The sequence below is a fragment of the Gorilla gorilla genome, chromosome 1 (assembly GCF_029281585.2).
Source record: "Gorilla gorilla gorilla isolate KB3781 chromosome 1, NHGRI_mGorGor1-v2.1_pri, whole genome shotgun sequence".
NCBI lineage: Eukaryota > Metazoa > Chordata > Mammalia > Primates > Hominidae > Gorilla > Gorilla gorilla.
The window spans coordinates 123,494,162-123,513,706 of record NC_073224.2 but is presented as its reverse complement, the minus strand read 5'-3'; the positions used below and the strand labels follow the sequence as shown (position 1 = coordinate 123,513,706).

At 38.3% G+C, this 19,545-nt stretch overlaps 1 protein-coding gene and 1 pseudogene across 3 annotated transcripts in view; both read left to right on the top strand.

Annotated features, from left to right (window-relative positions):
• WARS2 (tryptophanyl tRNA synthetase 2, mitochondrial) overlaps positions 1–19,545 on the top strand; it is a 109,235-nt gene that overhangs the window by 11,848 nt on the left and 77,842 nt on the right. The window contains exons 1-2 of one of the 3 annotated variants that reach the window (XM_063695954.1): positions 3,104–3,237; positions 3,913–3,997. The exons of the other annotated variants lie outside the window; for them this stretch is intronic. Coding sequence (XP_063552024.1) covers positions 3,977–3,997 — 21 coding nt within the window. The 5' untranslated portion in view covers positions 3,104–3,237; positions 3,913–3,976. Of the gene's footprint in view, positions 1–3,103; positions 3,238–3,912; positions 3,998–19,545 lie in introns of those variants that run through there. 3 annotated transcript variants of the gene reach the window in all.
• LOC101138746 (small ribosomal subunit protein eS1-like) lies at positions 1,359–2,268 on the top strand (annotated as a pseudogene).

Below are 19,545 nucleotides of genomic sequence, written 5' to 3'. Positions count from 1 at the left end.
GTGGATATAAGGTCAGCCAGTTTCCATTTTGACCACAAGTTAGAAGGAATGGGGAACGAGAGGGGTGGCTCTTCAAAAAGGAGTAACAAAGCCATGACCACTGATGGGATTACTGTCAGCTGAATACCATTTAAATTGCATTTTCTGCAGGGAGATCATTAAGAATAAAGCATGTACATTGTGGGGGGCGCAGGGTGGGGGTGGGAGTGGGTGGGTGGTGGGGAATGTTAAATCAAGCTTTTTTAAACTTCTCTCAGTTCAAACCCTGGGGAAAAGACCAGAGTTGAGGAATTAAAAAAGGGAGACAGAGATGGCAGAAGAATCATTAGAGTGTAGATCTAAGGATTCCGAGGGTGTAGAGAATGTCAGGAAGAAGAAATGAAGAGCAAGATAGTGACATGGTAAGATAAAGACTAAAAATTATCCATTAGAATTTAGCCTATAATCCCAGCACTTTGGGAGGCTGAGGTGAGCGGATCACCTGAGCAGTTTGAGACAAGCCTGGCCAACATAGTGAAACACCATCTGTACTAAAAAATACAAAAATTACAGGCCAGTGGTTGTGGGGGCCTATAATCCCAGCTTCTCGAGAAGCTGAGGTAGGAGAATAGCTTGAACCCAGGAGGCGGAGGTTGCAGTGAGCCAAGATTGCACCACTGCACTCCAGCCTGGGCAACAGAGCAAGACTCCATCTCAAAAGAAAAAGTTAAAAAATTAAAAAAAAAAAAGAATTTACAGTTGGTATTATCACTAAAGACATTAGCAACAAAAGCTTTAGAAGAGTTATTAGTGCAGAAGGTTAGTTACAATGAGAGAAGAGGTGAGAAAATGAGTTTTGCTCTTTTGACGATCCCGATTGAGAAGGGAGTGAGCATGTAAAGGGAGCTATAAAGAATGGCCTTACCAAAAATTTTCTTGAAGGTAAGGTCTTTTGGGATGAAAGAAACTTGAACATGACCATTAGAGCAAGTAAAGATAGAGAGATTGACAATACAGGAAAGAGATGGAAAGAAATGGGAAAAAATGTAGTCCAGAGCAAATGATTGAACACTAGGAGAGTGAGAGAAAGGTAGAGGTAGGTGTGGGTCTAGGTAAGTTTGCTGAGAATAGTGTGGGAAATCGAGGAGCTCCAAACCCTGTTGAGCATCATTCTCTCAGATGGCTTTAGTCCTGAGGAGATGGTATAGGTTAGTGGGTTTGTATATGGGTTCTGCAATAAGTCTCCTTGCATTCAAACCAAAGTTCTTCCACTCAATAAATGGGTATCCTTGAGCAAGTTACTGAGCCTCTCTGTACCTCATTTTCATTTATAACATCGATAAGAACATCGAGATAAAAGCTTGAGCTAGACTGCCAGGATTTGGAGCTAGTAAGCTCTACTGCTTACTGGCAGTGTGACCTTGTGCAGTCGCTTGATTTTTCTGTGCCTTAATTTTTTTTCATCTGTAAAACAGAGACAGTAATAGTATCTACCTCAGTTTTTGGCTCTGAGCAGCACCATGGCGGTTGTCAAGAACAAGTGCCTTATGAAAGGCGGCAAAAAGGGAGCCAAGAAGAAAGTGGTCGATCCATTTTCGAAGAAGGATTGGTATGATGTGAAAGCACTTGCTATGTTCAATGTAAGAAATATTGGGAAGATGCTAGTCACCAGGACCCAAGGAATCAAAAATTGCATCTGATGGCTTTGAGGGTTGTGTGCTTGAAGTGAGTCTTACTGATTTGCAGAATGATGAAGTTGCATTTAGAAAATTCAAGCTGATTACTGAAGATGTTTAGGGCAAAAACTGCCTAACTTCCATGGCATGGATCTTACCCATGACAAAATGTGTTCCATGGTCAAAAAATGGCAGACAATGATTGCTTCATCTGTTCTGTGTTGGTTTTACTAAAAAATGCAACAATCAGGTACGGAAGACCTCTTATGCTCAGCACCAACAGGTCCTCCAAATCCGGAAGAAGATGATGGAAATCATGACCTGAGAGGTACAGACAAATGACTGGAAAGAAGTGGTCAGTAAATTGATTCCAGACAGTATTGGAAAAGACATAGAAAAGGCTTGCCAATCTATTTATCCTCTCTGTGATGTCTTCGTTAGAAAAGTGAAAATGCTGAAGAAGCCCTAGTTTGAATTGGGAAAACTTATGGAGCTTCATGGTGAAGGTAATAGTTTTGGAAAAGCCACTGGGGACAAGACAGGTGCTAAAGTTGAACGAACTGATGGATATGAACCATCAGTCCAAGAATCTGTCTGAAGTTCAGACTTTTAATAGTGGCAAATAAAAAGTCCTATTTGTGAAAAAAAAAATGGTATCTACCTCAGTGTTACCATGAGTTTGAGAATTCAATCAGTTAATATTTGTAACGATGTAGAACAGTGCTAGGCACACTGTAGCTATTATGTAAGTTTTTAAAAAGGGTTTTATAAGCAGGGTTGAGAGCTTAATTGAAATTAGAAATTGCAAATTAGATTTGAAACAAAATTCTGCATTATTTTGAGATTTTTTTTTTTTTTCAAAACTGCTCAGCTATTAAGGGGTATAAGTGAAGAATGAGTTCTTTAGCCTTGATCCAGGATTGGAGTTTTTGTCTTGGCTATTGGGACACTATGGCAAGGGTAGTTGAGGTTGCTCGGGAGAACATAGTCCAAGTGATGACCATGGTGCCAGGCTGGGTAAGGAAGAAGAGAAGACAGGTAGGGAGTGCTGTATCAGCAAAAAATGGAAAAATCAGAGGCTGTAATTTCTAAATAAGCTTGAAGATATAGTGGGAATTAAAGGATGAAAGAGTTAAAAGGTAGAAGGTTGCAGACTGAGTAGAATATTGACATTTATGGTTTCAAAAATGGAGAAATTCTATGTGATGGCAAGGCCCAGGGTATAACATGGGAATAAAGGATTGAGGTTGAGGAGATCCAACAAATGTATTGAATGCTAGTGTATTGGATGGGTAGTCTACCTGATAATTGAACTCTCTTGGAGAACAGAATTTGACACAGAGAGACAGCCAGCTTCCTAATCCTTTAATCAGTTTAGAAGAGTATTCAAGAGGTGGAAAGATAATAACAGAGGCCTGAATAAGTGTAAATATCTACTCTCCTCTCATTTATGTAGTCATGTAAAACTTTTTGGACCCATTGTCTCCTGAATGATTAAAAGACCCCGTTCAGTGGAGGATTATTTGAATATGTCACCTGGTGAATTCTGTCCTCATCTCTAATTCATGAGAGTAATAAAGTTGTGAGTATTTTATAGTATTGATTCATTCAACAAATATTTATTGAGTACTTATTATATGGTAGGTATTGGAGATAGACTAGTGAAAAGCAGAAATCTTAAATTCTAGTAGGAGAGACAGGCAACAAGTAATTAAGATATATAGTATGTTAGATAATAGTGATATGGAGAATAAAACAAAACAAAGCAGGAATCAGGAGGTGGGGACTGCCAAAGGGTATCACAGTTGTAAATTAGGTGGTGAGCATTTTCTGTAACAAATACTATATAGCACTTACTATGTGTTGGATACTTTTCTAAATACTTCACAAGCATTAACTCACTTAATTCTTGTAACAGCCCTATAAGACAGTACAGATGAGAATCTGTGAAACAGATGTTAAGTAACTTGTCACACAAGCAACAGAATGCACACAGCTAACAACGGTGAAGAGCCAGGGCCTTAACCTTGGCGTGGTTTGCATTATGCTGTTTATTATGGTAATAGTATACGAAGTCAGATGGCTAACAGGAGGGTGGACGTGGGGAGGTCAGTTGTATAGTACCTTAGAATAAATTGTAAAGACTTTGGCTTTTTCTGGGATTAAACTGGGAAGTCATGGGAAGGTTTTGTGTGGGAGAATAACCTGATCTGATGTAAGTTTTAAAGTCTCACTCTGGTTATCATGTTAAAAATAGAATATAGAGGAACAAGAGTAGAAGCAAGGAGACCAAGTAAGAGGCTACAGGATTCAAGCAAGAGATGATGGTGGCTTGGACTACGGTGAGTGGTGAAGATGGTTTCATGAGGCATGATCAGGTTCTGGATATTTATTCTATTTTTATATTTTATTTCATGTCATTTCATTTCATTTCATTTCATTCCAATTTTTGAGACAGAGCCTCACTCTGTCACCCAGGCTGGAGTGCAGTGGCACTATCTCGGCTCACTGCAACCTCCACTTCCTGGGTTCAAGCGATTCTCCTGCCTCAGCATTCCAAGTAGCTGGGACTACAGGCGCACACCATACCTGGCTAATTTTTGTATTTTTAGTAGAGACAGCGTTTCACTGTGTTGGTCAGGCTGGTCTCGAAATCCTGAGCTCAAGTAATCTGCCCACTTTGGCCTCCCAAAGTGTTGGGATTACAGGCATGAGCCACCATACCCGGCCATGGATATTTATTTTAAAGGTAGAGCAAATAAGATTTTCTGACTAATTAGATGGAGGATGAAAGAAACAAAAGAGTCAATGATGATTCCAAAGTTTCTGGCCAGAGCAACTGGAAGAATGAATTTGCAATTTACTGAGACACAAAATAATGCAACAGTAACACGATTTTGGGAGGGAAGATCAGGGGTTATCAGGAGTTAAGTTTTAGGCAAATTGAGTTTAGATGCTTCGTGAACATATAAGTGGAAATGTCAGGTAGGCAGTTAGATATGTGAGACCAAAGCTCAGGAGAGAGGTATAGATGGAGATGTACATTTGAGAGTCCTCAGTATAGACTGTGCTGAAAGCCTTGAGATAGGGTGTAATTATCTGTGCAGTAGGTTTAGAAAGAGAAGAGAAGAGAGGAGGGGAGGGGAAGGAGGGAGGGGAGGGGTGGTTCAAGTACTAAGCCTGTGAACATTCCAACATTAAGAGGTTGGGATGATGAGAACCAGACAAGATAGTATTATCCAGATAGGTAAAAGATGAGGAGGAAGTGGTAACATGCTGGAAGCCAAGTTAGGAAAATGTTTTATAGACTAACATTAACGTGTGTGTGTGTGTGTGTGTGTTTGCATGCACACAAGTGCATGCTCTTGCACACAGTCAAAAACACCCTCCCCTCCCTGACACACACATATCTTATATGTACATGGAATGATAAGGAGTATCAACTACTTTTCTTCACTGATTAACATAGTCTCTACTTGCAGGCAGATTTAATTGGGAAGCCAAATTATTAAGTAAGATAGCTTGATGGGTATGGAATCAGAGCAAAGGGAGTTCATTGAAGCACCTCATTGGCTAGGGTAATCAAGCTATCATTACCCAAAGATCCATCTCCAGTATGGGACACACGTGTTCCTTGGGCAACACATTGCTGGCCTGTGCCATAGTGCCAATTGACTTGGGCAGTTCTTTAAAACACAAGGCCAAAGTTTTCCCAGTAGAGCTTCTTTTTTAAAGTTTCCACCCCTCAAGGGAACATATTCTTTCTTTAGATATGTTAATGTGCCTAACTTTGTTTCTATAAGTGTATTAAGTCTTGTCCTCTGAGTTCTTAACACTTTTTGATGGGGAAGGGTGTGGTCACTATTTCCTTTGATTAAAATGTGGATCTTCTATCTTGAAAAATGCGTATACGCATTCTCAAAACTGTATACAGTTTCACAAGTTAATAAACCCAAGTTAAGAACTCCTACATTTTTTTCCTATCCTCAGAGAGCTGATTTTTTCTTCTCAATTTCTCTTACTTTTCTTTTTTTTCTCCATCACCCCCCTTGCACCCATTTCCCCAAGTCCCCAGAGTCCATTCTATCATTCTTATGCCATTGTGTCTTCATTGCTTAGTTCCCACTTGTGAGAACATACTATGTTTGATTTTCCCATTCATGAGTTACTTCACTTAGAATAGTGGTCTCCAACTTCATCTAGGTTGCTGTGAATGCCATTATTTAATTCCCTTTTATGGCTGAGTAGTGTTCCATGGTATATATGCCACACTTTCTTTACCCACTTGGTTGATGGGCATTTAGGCTGGTTCCATATTTTTGCAATTGTGAATTGTGCTGCTATAAACATGTGTGTCTACATATCTTTTTCATATAATGACTTATTTTCCTCTGGGCAAATACCCAGTAGTGGGATTGCTGGATCGAATGGTCATTCTACTTTTAATTCTTTAAGGAATCTTCATAGTGTTTTCCATAGTGGTTGTACTAGTTTACATTCCCACCAGCAGTGTAAAACTGTTCCTTCTCACCACATCCACGCCAACATCTATTACTTTTTGATTTTTAAATTATGGCCATTCTTGCAGGAGTAAGGTGGTATCACATTGTGGTTTTGATTTGCATTTAGCTGATAATTAGTAATATTGAGCATTTTTCCATGTGCTTGTTGGCCGTTTGTATATCTTCTTTTGAGAATTGTCTATTCATGTCCTTAGCCCACTTTTTGATGGGATTGATTGCTTTTTTCTGCTGATTTGTTTGAGTTCTTTGTAGATTCTGGATATTAGTCCTTTGTCAGGTATATAGATTCTGAAGATTTTCTTCCATACTGTGTTGTCTGTTTACTCTGCTGATTATTGCTTTTGCTGTGCAGGCACTTTTTAGTTTAATTAAGTCCCATCTATTTGTCTTGGTTTTCATTGCATTTGCTTTTGGGCACTTGCTCATGAATTCTTTGCCTAGGCCAGTATCTAGGAGAATTTTTCTGATGTTATCTCCTAGAATTTTTAGGTTTGAGGTCTCAGATTTAAGTCTTTGATCAATCTTGAGTTGATTTTTGTATAAGGTGAGAGATGAGGATCCAGTTTCATTATTCTATATGTGGCTTGCCAATTATCCCAGCACCATTTGTTGAATAGGGTGTCCTTTCCTCACTTTATGATTTTGTTTGCTTTCTTGAAGATCAGTTGGCTGTAAGTATTAAGCTTTATTTCTGGGTTCTCTATTCCTTTCCATTGTACTACGTGCCTGTTTTTATACTAGTACTGTGCTGTTTTGGTAATTATAACCTTGTAGTATAGTTTGAAGTTGGGTAATGTGATGCCTCCAGATTTGTTCTTTTTGCCTAGTCTTGCTTTGGCTATGTGGGCTTTTTTTTTCTTACATATGAATTTTAGGATTGTTTTTTCTAGTTCTGTGAAGAGTGTTGGTGGTATTTTTATGGGAATTGCATTGAATTTATAGATTGCTTTTGGCAGTATGGTCATTTTTACAATATTGATTCTACCCATTCATGAACATGGGATGTGTTTCCAATTGTTTGTGTCATCTATGATTTCCTTCAGCAGTATTTCAATGTTTTCCTTGTAGAGCTCTTTCACCTCTTTGGTTAGGTATATTCCTAAGCATTTTATTTTATTGCAGCTGTTGTAAAAGGGGTTGAGTTCTTGATTTGATTCTCAGCTTGATTGCTATTGGTGTATAGCAGTGCTACTGATTTATGTACATTGATTTTGTATCTGAAACTTTACTGAATTCATTTATTAGATCTAGGACCTTTTTGGATGAATCTTTGGGTTTTCTAGGTATGTGATCATTTCATTACCAAAGAGCAACAGTTTGACTTCCTCATTACCAATTTGGATGCCCTTTATTTCTTTCTCTTATCTGATTGCTCTGGCCAGGGCTTCCATTACTATGTTGAATAGAATTGGTGAAAGTGGGTATCCTTGTCTTATTCCAGTTCTCAGAGGAAATGCTTTCAACCTTTCCCCATGCAGTATAATGTTGCCTGTGGGTTTGTCATAGATGGCTTTTATTACCATAAGATATATCCCTTCTATGCTAATTTTCCTAGGGGTTTTAATCATAAAGGTATGTTAGATTTTGTCAAATGCTTTTTCTGCATCTGTTGAGATGATCATATGATTTTTGTTTTCATTTCTGTTTGTGTGGTATATCATTACATTTATTTACTTGTGTATGTTAAACAAACCCTGCATCCCTGGTATGAAACCCACTTGATCATGGTCGATTATCTTTTTGATATTGTGTTGAATTCAGTTAGCTATAGAAGATTTTTGCATCTATGTTCATCAGGGATATTGGTCTGTAGTTTTCTTTTTTTGTTATGTCCTTTCCTGGTTTTGGTATTACGGTAATGATGTTTTCATAGAATGATTTAGGGAGGATTCCATCTTTATCTTTTGCAATAGTTTCAGTAGGATTGGTACTAATTCTTCTTTGAATGTCTGATAGAATTCGGCTGTGAATCCATCTGGTCCTGCACCTTTTTTTGTTGGCAATGTTTTTTATTACTGTTTCAATCTCATTACTTGTTATTTTTTTTAAGAGTTTTTGTTTCTTCCTGGTTTAATCTAGGAAGTTAGTATATTTCCAGGAATTTATCCATCTCCTCTAGGTTTTCTAGTTTATGCACATAAAGGTGTTCATAGTAGTCTTGAATTGTCTTTTGTATTTCTGTGGTGTCAGTTGTAATATCTCCCATTTCATTTCTAATTGAGCTTATTTGGATCTTCTCTTTTCTTGGTTAATCTCACTAATGTGTATCGATTTTGTTTATCTTTTCAAAGAACCAGCTTTTTGTTTCATTTATTGTTTGTATTTTTGTTTGTTTCAATTTCATTTAGTTCTGCTCTGATCTTTGTTATTTTTCTTCTGCTGGGTTTGGGTTTGGTTTGTTCTTCTTTCTCTAGTTCCTTGAAATGTGACCTTAGATTGTCTATTTGTGTTCTTTCAGACTTTTTGATGCAGGCATTTATTACTGTGAACTTTTCTCTTAGCACTGCTTTTGCTATATTCCAGAGGTTTTGATTGGTTGTGCCACTATTATCATTCAGTTCAAATAATTTTTTAATTTCCATCTTTATTTCATTGTTGACCCAAGGATCATTCAGTAACAGATTATTTGATTCGCATGTATTTGTATAGTTTTGAGGGTTCCTTTTGGAGTTAATTTCCAGTATTATTCCACTGTGGTCTGAGAGAGTACTTGATATAATTTCAATTCTCTTAAATTTATTGAGATGTGTTTTGTGGTCTATCATATGGTCTATCTTGGAGGATGTTCCATGTGCTGATGAAAAAATGTATATTCTGCAGTTGTTGGGTAGAATGTTCTATAAATATCTGTTAAGTCAGTTTGTTTTAAAGTATAGTTTTAAGTCCATTTTTTCATTGTTGACTTTCTGTCTTGATGACCTGTCTAGTGCTGTCAGTGGAATATTGAAGTTCCCCACTATTATTGTGTCTATCTCATTTCTTAGGTGTAGTAATAATTGTTCTATAAATTTGGGAGCTCCAGTGTTAGGTGCATATGTATTTAGGATTGTGATATTTTCCTGTTGGACTAATCCTTTTATTGTATAATGTCTCTGTTTGTCTTTTTTAACTGTTGTTACTTTAAGGTATGTTTTGTCTGATATAATAGCTACCCCTGCTCACTTTTGGTGTCCATTTGCATGGAATATCTTTTTTCCACTCCTTTACTTTATGTGAGTCTTTACGTGTTAGGTGAGTCTCTTGAAGACACTAGATACTTGGTTGGTGAATTCTTATCCATCCTCCCATTCTGTATCTTTTAAGTGGAGCATTTAGGCCATTTACATTCAACATTAGTATTGAGATGTGAGGTACTGTTTTATTCATCATGCTAGTTGTTGCCTGAATACCTTGGGTTTTTAAAAATTGTGTTACTTTTGTATAGGCCATGTGATGTTTATGCTTTAAGGAGGTTCTATTTTGGGGTTTTGTTTCAAGATTTATGACTCCTTTTAGCAGTTCTTGTAGTGCTGGCTTGGTAGTGGTGAATTCTTTCAGCAGTTGTTTGTCTGAAAACGGCTTTATCTCTCCTTCATTTCTGAAACTTAGTTTTGCTGGATGTAAAATTCTTGGCTGATAATTATTTTGTTTAAGGAGGCTAAAAATAGGACCCCAATCCCTTCTGGCTTGCAGGGTTTCTGCTGAGAAATCTGCTGTTAATCTGATAGGTTTTCCTTTATAAGTTACCTGATGCTTTTGCTTCACAGCTCTTAAGATGTTTTCCTTCGTCTTGACTTTAGATAAACTGATGACTATGTGCCTAGGTGATTATGTTTTTGTGATGAATTTCCCAGATGTTCTTTGAGTTTCTTAAATATGGATATCTAGATCTCTAGCAAGACCAGGGAAGTTTTACTTGATTATTCCCTCAAATAAGTTTGCATAACTTTTAGATTGCTCTTCTTCCTCAAGAACACCAATTACTCTTAGGTTTGGTCATTTAACATAATCCCACATTTCTTAGAGGCTTTGTTCATTTTTAAAATTCTTTTTTCTTTGTCTTTGTTGGATTGGGTTAATTCAAAAGTTTTGTCTTTGAGCTCTGAAGTTTTTTCTTCTGCTTGTTCAATTCTATTATTAATACTTTTCAGTGTGTTTTGCTTTTCTCTAAATGTGTCTTTTATTTCCAGAAGTTGTGATAGTCTTTTCTTTACCATATCTATTTATCTGGGAACTTTTTCATCCATATCCTGTATTTTTTTAAATTTATTTAAGTTGGTTTTCACCTTTTTCTGGTGCCTCTTTGCTTAGCTTAATAATCAACCTTCTGAATTATTTTTCTGGCAATTCAGAGATTTCTACTTGGTTTAGAGCCATTGCTGAAGAGCTAGTGTGATCTTCTGTGGGTGTTATAGAACCTTGTTTTGTCACATTACTAGAATTACTTTTCCGGTTCCTTCTCGTTTGGGTAGACTGTTTCAGTGGAAAGATATGGAACTCAAGGGCTGCTGTTCAGGTTCTTTGGTCCCACAGGGTGGTCCATTGATGTGATGCTCTCCCCATTTCTCTAGGGATAGGGCTTCCTGAGAGCCAGACTGCAGTTATTGTTATTGCTTTTCTGGGTCTAGCTACCCAGTGGGGCTACCAGGATCCAGGCTAGTGCTGTAAAGAGTCTTGTGATGTGACCCATCTTCAGTTCTCCCAGTTGTGGATACCAGCACCTGCTCTGGTAGAGGTGGCAGGGGAGTGAAGTGGACTCTCTGGAAGTCCTCGGTTGTAGTTTCGTTTAGTGCACCAGTTTTCTTGAATACTGGTTATGCTCACAGTGAAGTTGTCATGTGAACAGACTCAGGACCTCTGGTTAGCCAGGGTGGAATTAGCTGTTGTTTTCTCTTCCTTTGGAGCAGGGTTGTTCTGCTATTAGTTGAATTGGTTGGCCTCCAGCCAGAGGTGGCACAGAGTGCCAGCTGCAATAGTAGAAGGGGGATATAGTCTTGCCCTACATTGGCCAGGATGAGTACTCAGGTTTCTCAGGTGATGGGCAGGGCCATGGAGCTCCCAAGAGATTATGTCTTTTGTCTTTGGCTACCAGGGCCAGTAGAGACAAACCATCAGGTGGGTGCAGGGTTAGGCAAGTCTGAGCTCAGACTCTCCTTAGGTGGGGCTTGCTGCAGCCACTGCGGGGGATGGAGGGGTGGTTCTCAGGCCCATCGAGTTATGTTCCCAGGGAGATTATGGCTGCCTCTGCTGTATCATACAAGTCACCAGACAAGTGGGGGAAAGCTGGCAGTGACATGCCTCACTCCACTCCCATGCAGCCAGCAAGGCCATTCTCACCTTCACCGTGCCTCCCTAACTGCACTGAGTTTATATCCAGGCAGCAGGAGAGCAGGGCTGAGATCTTGCCTTAGCCTAAAAGCCTCCCAGCTGAGAAAGCAAGCAGGGCTCTCAGTCCTTACCTCCCTGCCTGCCTGAACCTTTGGCTGTGACTTCTGTGTTTGTATCTGCACTTCCTGTTCATTCCTCTCTACTCCCCTGCCCTGGATTCTACTCAGGGAAGTTCGTGCTCGGTTGAAATTATTACAGAGTTCAGCTAGGAGCTTCCCTTAGCCTGTGGCCTCTCCCCAGTTCCACTGGCTGCGTTTCCTTCTCCAAGGACCTCTGTGAGATAACGCCAGGAATGGCTTCCCTGGGGCTTGAGCTGAGGACTGGGAATGCTTACAGGGCTCTTTCTGCTACTTGTACTTTTATATTTTGCTTAGCTCCCTAAATCCATTTCAGCTCTAAGTATGGTTAAATCCTCCCGTGATCTGGATTTTTAGATTCCCCAGTGAGGATGTGTGCTCAGAGGCTTTTTCCCCCTTTCACACTTTGGGAACTCACAGTTTTTTGGCTATCTTGTGGCATTTGCAGCAGAAAGCCACTTCTTTCAAAGGGTCTATGAATTTTTTCAGTTTTCCTGGTATATTCCTGCGATGGTTCTTGGAGCCAAAGTTCACAATGTGAGTCTCCAGACACTGTTCTGTTCTTTCTAAGTGGGAGCTGCACATTAGTCCTGTCTCTTACCTGCCATTCTTTTTTTCTCCCTAACAACTCCTACTTTAAGTTGACTTATCTTTGTTTTACGGAAGAACCCGGAAGGTAAACGTATTTATTTCTTTCAAATGCTGAGCCCTCCTCCTCATTGTTGCCTCCTCCACTTACTAACTATACTTACTCCACTTACTAACTACAAAGCTGGTCTTATGCTGTATACCACAGGACTTTTATGTGAATAATTAGGTATTTCTGGTATGATAGAAAGTCAAATCTTCAATAAGTAAAGTCTGGGAGAGTGAAGCAGACTTTATATCATATTCCTTACTATACAAGTGTACTTAGAGTGAAGGTCTAGTGTATGCTTACACAATAGCGCAAACGTGTAATGCTTATGCTAGTCAATTCTGAAATCAGCCTTTAGTGAGGGTGTGAGAGTCTTTCTATAAGACAATGCTGCCTAAACATTTGGGAACACACACACACACTTGGTTAATGTTTTGAAGGAAACAGTGGAAGAGTAAAAATATTTGCCTGAAGGGAGAGAAAAAAGCTTTCCAGAATATTAACAGTAACACCCATCTGAACTTCACAGAAAGTGTCATGGGTGTCAGTGATTAGAACTCATCAGATATTTGGCTGTCCTTTTCAACCAGAAGATCGATTTGAACCAGATTACCACATTCATGGTTTAGTTTTGAAGAGAGAAAGAAAGAGAAAACTAATTATTTGTCTCTTTGTTCAAAGGCCTTTTTGTATTGTATATCCCTGAAAAGCTCATAGGGGAGCCAGCCTTCACATCCATTAAGGTTAGCCCTGAAACTGTTGAATTTGATCTCTTCCATTTGCCATCTGGATACAGTAGAGAAAAAGCTATGCTACATTGGGTTGCTGGACACTATCCAGAAAATAACATGTCAGGGCATCAAAGGCTTGAGGCACTTGGTCCAGTGTGTCTAATGATCACAGGCAGGGTCTGCTCTCCAGTTTTGTAATATGTTTTATTTTTTCAGTGACAATATATATCCCAGCAAAATAGATCACAAGGGTTACTGCCAACTTGTCAAAGCTAGGATACTTCCATCATAGACTTCAAAAAAAGACCATATTTTAATTGGGCAAAGCTCGATTGCCACAACTGAGGAAGCTCCATTGCCCTTTATCCTAGTCTATCCCCTTTCTTATAGACAGCACTTACTGCAAGAAGGATTCTAATTCATAGATTGTTTCATCCCATCCCCAAGTCCCAAATTTAAAATGTCGTTAATATTGACATTATTTAAAATTGTATTAATTATCCTGTTTGTAAGTGGGCCTAGTATCTGGCTAGTTAATGACCATACTGGCAGCTTTCCAGAAATCTGACAACCGCATCTCAGTATTCACACCAACTGGAGCCAATTGAAGCTGATTTTTTTTTATTCTGTTATTTTAAAATGTGGATGGGAAGCAACAGCAGTGGCATGTCTTCTAGTCTCCTCTGAGATTGGGGAGGAGGCTTGCATAATAGGACTTATAATATCAGGGAGCGTATGGCTGCATTTAAGGTAGCTGGAAGCCATCTACACTGTGATAAAACAAGCTTTGGTTTAGTTCTTTGCAGGATGTACTTAGGAATTCATTTATAGCTTCTGCAGTAGGTAAAATTGTAGGGAATTGCTATTTTGTCTCTTACACAGGGATGGGATGGCAAGAAGAGTTGCCAAATCCTACCCATGAAAATTACTTTTCTTGTGGACAGTAATGGTCCTCAACTATACTCTGATTACTAGGACAACTCCCAAATCTCCTAACCTGAACCAGGAAGCTGAAGAAAACTTGCTAAGTTGTGGCTGGGTTACTAAAAGGGGTGTTGTGTACCTTGTTCAGGTTATCTGGAAGGTCCAAAGTTATTATATTCTGCTCCAAACTGATACTGTCAGTACTCCTATCTTCTCATCATTTAGGGACTTTACTCCAGAACTTTCTTGTTATTCTTTTCTTCTTTTAGATCCTGGTATTGAAAACAAACAAAGTCTCCTCCAAACTATAAAACAAGCAAAGCAGTGTTAATTCTTAGCAATATTATCCCTGCTAAGCATTGTACACATACTCATAGCTTCCATTTGGGCACTTTCAGACTAGTCTGTCCCTTTCTGTAGGTTGGTGACTTGTTTTTCCTTTAGTGTTTACCTGCTCTCAGATCCCCTCTCTGGTTTAAAAATAAAAGAGGAAAGGCTGTTATAATCAAGTCATTACTAGAGCCAGACTTCCTGGCCCCACCATCTCCTACCTGAGTTACTTAAACCCTTCTGTGCCTTAGTCACCTTATCTGTAAAATACAAATAATAATAGTGCCTATGTTATAGGTTTGTTTTGATAGCTAAGTAAGGTATATAAAGAAAAGAGCATAGTGTAGGAGAGTGCTCAGTACTGTGTATATTTACTACTGTTGTTTCTTATTAGATATAACTTAGAATAGACAAGTTTACTTATTTTTACCTCAAGCAAGTATTTAGCATCTTAAGCCTTTTATTAATTATTGTAAATGAAAAGAGCTCGAGGTGTGCTGAAAGAATTACAGAGATTAGCAAGCAGGAGAGTTGAAGCAAGAGAGATCCTTAAAATTATATTATTGTCTTATTATAGTTGAAGAAATAGCAGAAGCATAGGGTGTTGGAAAGAGCCAAGAGGCTCAATCCCCTATGAGAAGGTAAACTCCAAAAGTGCAGGGATTTGATCTTTTTGTTCAGTTTTGTCTTACCAGTACTTAAAACAGTGCCTGGCCTCATGATGGTGACCTCCTTATCTTCAGTCATCTCCTTGATCTCAGCTTAGTCCCTCACAAACTCCCATGATTTTTTTTAAAGGACATTTATCTTTTACTTTTTAACCTTAAAAAATAATTTACTGCCAATATCTGTCTAGACCCCTTCCTAGTCTTAAGGAATCTGCTATCTGAGTGAGCTTTGGGGTGACACAAACCCTTTTGCTACAACGGAAGCCAAATTGAGGGATATCCTTACTTTCTTTGCCCTTAGGTAAAATGAGCAAGGAAAAGCACATGACCTGGGCTCAGACAATAGGTTTCACCTGCTTGGGCATATGACTCTTACAGGGGGCAACTAAAAGACAAAGGGGTGGAGGATGAGATTCATGGTTGTGGTCTAGGCCCTAGCAGTATACAGTGGCAGTGTCAGCATCCTGACTGCGTTGTTTCTGCTACTCAACCTTTTCTGCTTTAGGTAGGCAAACGCAATTTGTTGCATACAGTAAGAAATTTTGAATGGCTTCAAATCCAGATCTTGTCATCACTAACAGTAGCATAACTTCACAAATATCACCTTTTAGCATTCTAATCTCTAAACCCTACCTACTGACCGTGGACTCGCTTAGTCAACTATGTTTCAACCTCATCATGTCACTTATCTATTGACCTTACTTCTTTCTCATGATGTGTCACCCTACTCCTTACGGTCAGTCATGGTAGTCACTGCCTTACAAATACTCTCAATCCCTTTGCAGTCTCTTCCTCTGTTGTGTGCACTCAGCAAACCCCCACTTACTCTTCACTTTCTTCACACTTATGCTCAAACAGCCAAACAAGACTGCAGAAGAATATTATATATTACAGTTAGCTAACTTTAAATTCCTGAACAAAAACTGGAAATGGGCATTTACTGTTGCCTGGTAACTTTTTCTAGTAAATTGGCTTGCCCCACTCTCTGAAACTCTGTGTTATTTCTACTTCTGAAACTCTCCTTACTTCCCAGACAGATAATGTTCTCACTTCATACTTCATTAAGAAAATAGAATGAGACATGAGCACCGTATTTTTGTGTTAGCAGTACGCCTGTGTTCTCTGTTGTTGCAAGACACAACGGAAGAGATGTTCCTGCTCTTAACATTGGTTGCTCAGTCCTTCTGTGTTCTGCATTTACTCTCTGCTGACTTTGATGATTTAACACCTGTTTTTATATTCTCTCTCTTCTGCATCATAAATGTCTCCCTCTCTGCTGGGTAATTTCCATCACCATAAAAACTGCTCTGATATTTCCCAATTAAAAAACAATTTCTTGGCTCTACATCTTTCTTTACTGTTGCCATGCTTCTCTGCCACCTTTCATGGTAAACTTTTCTAATAAAGTTGTCAGAGTTGGGTATATAAGGAATTTAGACATCTCCACTTCATCCTAACAACAATTAAAAAGCTGAACAGGCTGGACGTGGTGGCTCATGCCTATAATTGCAGCCCTTTGGGAAGCTGAGGCGGCCAGATCACCTGAGGTCAGGAGTTTGAGACCAGCCTGACCAACATGGTGAAACCCCGTCTCTACTAAAAATACAAAATTAGCCGGGCGTGGTGGTGCATGCTTGTTATCCCAGCTTCTCAGGAGGCTGAGGTAGGAGAATCTCTTGAACCCAGAAGGTGGAGGTTGCAGTGAGCCAAGATCGCACCACTGCACTCCAGCCTGGGCAACAAGATCAAAACTCCGTCTCAAAGAAAAAAAAAAATCTGAACAAACTCAAAAATCAAACCTTCTTCGATCTGTCAAAGAAATGAGGTCACAGCGAAGACTTCTGCCCCCAAAAATTGGAGATACAGATATTTGGATACAGAGAACCACAATGTACTGGTATAAAAACCCATGAGCAGAAACCTCCCTAGGAACCAGTGACCGAGCAGGGATATCCAAGCTGTAATTGATGAACTCCTGGAGGCTCAGCATGGAAAACTCTGACAGTTGAAAATATGAGGGGGACTGAGTCATGTGGGGAAGCCTACATTTTTGTGAATTTTCCTTCCAGAAGTTTTACCAGGTTCTCACAACAAATATTAGAGAAAAATCCTCTAGTGCTTCCAGCAGGGAGAAGGGGAAAGGAGTCATTTTGAAATATGCCAGAGCACTCTTTTTAACAAGGACTCAGAGGAAACTATTTTACCAGAGACTAATCTACTGAAATTTGGCATAGTTGAACCTACCTGGAGGAAGGCAGATTCCCAACTTCAGCCTCCTCCAGCCATCCTGTCTCACCTAAGAGGGGGAGAGAGATGAAAAAATAAGCTGAAAAGCACTTGCGAATTTCACAGTTCAGGGTCACAGGTTCACCAAATCACTGAGACCTAATCATAAGACTGTAGAATACTTCATCGCCCCCTACAACTTGCCACTACACTATTAAAAGCCTGTTTACTGAAGTTCCTTTTACCTAGTAGATTATTGTCCACCTTTGAACAAAAAGTTACAAGACATACTAACCAGTAAAAAACACAATTTGAAGAGACTAAACAAGCCTCAGAACTAGAGTCAGATATGTCAGGAATATGAGAATTATTAGACCAGGAATTTTTTTTGACTATGATTAATATGTTAAGGGCTTTAATGGAAAAAGTAGACAACATGAAAGAACAGATAGGTAATTTAAGCAGAGAGATGGGAATTCTAAGAGAGTTTTAAAATGCTAGAGATCAAAAACATTGTATTAGAAGTGAAGAATGCCTTTGATAGGTTCATTAGTAGGGTGGACATAGTTGTTGAAAGGACCTCTGAGCTTGAGACAACAGAAACTTCCAAAACTGAAAAGCAATGAGAAAAAATAAAAGATAAACAAGAAAAGAATATCCAAGAACTATAGGACAACTATAAAAGTTACAAATACATGTAATGAAAATATTTGATGGAGAAGAAAAAGAGACAGGAACAGAATCAATATTTGAATAAAAATGACTGAGAATTTTCTCCACATTAATGTTAGACAGCAAACACAGATCCAGGAAACTCAGAGACCACCAAGCAAGATAAGTGCAAAAGCAAACAAATAAAACCCCCAAAACTATACCTAGGCATATCATATTCAAAATTCAGAAAATCAAATATTAAAAAAAAAGTCCTGAAAGAAGCCAGAGGGAATAAACACCTATAGAGGAATAAAGATAAGAATTACAATTGACTTCTCTTCAGAATCCACGCAAGCAAAAAGAGAGTGGAGTGAAATATTTAGTGTTAAGAGGAAAAAAATCAATCTGGAATTCTGTTCCCTGTGAAATTATTATTTAAAAGGGAAGAAGAAATAAATACTTTCTTAGACAAACAAAGATTGAGAGAATTTGTTACAGGACACCTGCCTTGCAAGAAATGTTAAAAGAAGTTCTTCAGAGAAAAGGAAATTGATATAGGTCCGAAATTTGGAGCTACATAAAGAAAGAAAATGCATCAGAGAAAGAATAAGTGAAAGTAAAATGGAAACTTTAATTTTTCTTATTCCTAATTTAGCTAATAGATAACAATTCGTTCAAAATAATAATAGCAACAATGTATTTGATTACATATGCATATGTATATGCTTCTTTGTGCTTATATATAAGGGAAATGAATGACACCAATGATACAAGGATGGGAGGAAGGAATTAGGCATATTTTGTTATTACTAGGTATTTGTACCCCCTGTGAAGGAGTAGGTGTTATTTCAAAGTCACTTGGATTAGTTGTAAATGTATGGTGCAAAGTCTAGGGCAATCATGTAGAAAAATAAAAAAAGTGTAATAGATATGCTAAAAAAGGAAAGAAAATTGAATCATATAAAATGCCCAATTAAAAACTACAGAAAAGTGTGGAAGACAAAAATAAGAACAAAAAAAGGCAGAAAAGTGTGGAAGACAAAAATAAGAACAAAAGGCCACAAGTAGAAAACAGTAGCAAAAATGGTAGATGTTAATCCACCTATGTCAATAATCATTTTAAATGTCATTGGTTTAAATATACCATTTAAAAGACAGATTGTTGAAGTGGATCAAAAAAACCAACAAGAATCAACTTATGTTGTCTACAAGAAACCCACTTTAAATATAAAGACACATACGGATTTAAAGTAAAGAGATGGGGATATACCATGACAAAACTAAATAAAAGAAACTAGCTAAAAAGGGATCAACTGTATTAATTTCAGACGGAACAGACTGAATGTCAAGGAAAGTTATCAAGGATAAAGAGAAATATTACATAATGATAAAGAGGTCAATTCTCTAAAAAGACATGATAATCCTTAATGTGTATGTGCCTAACATCAAAGTGTAAAAATACACGAGGCAAAAACTGATAGAACTCCAAAGAGAAATAGATGAATGCACTCTTATAGTTGGAGAAATGGAGGTATCTAGCAGGCAGAAAATTAGTAAGGCCATAGAACTCAACACTCCATAAATCAACTGAATAGAACTGACATCTATAGATGATTTGTATCTCACAATAGTAGATTGCACATCTTCTTAAGCTTACATGGAATATTCACCAAGATAGACCACATTCTGAACCATAAAACAGATCTTAACCAGTTTCAGAGAATAGAAATCTTACAACATCTGACCTTAGACC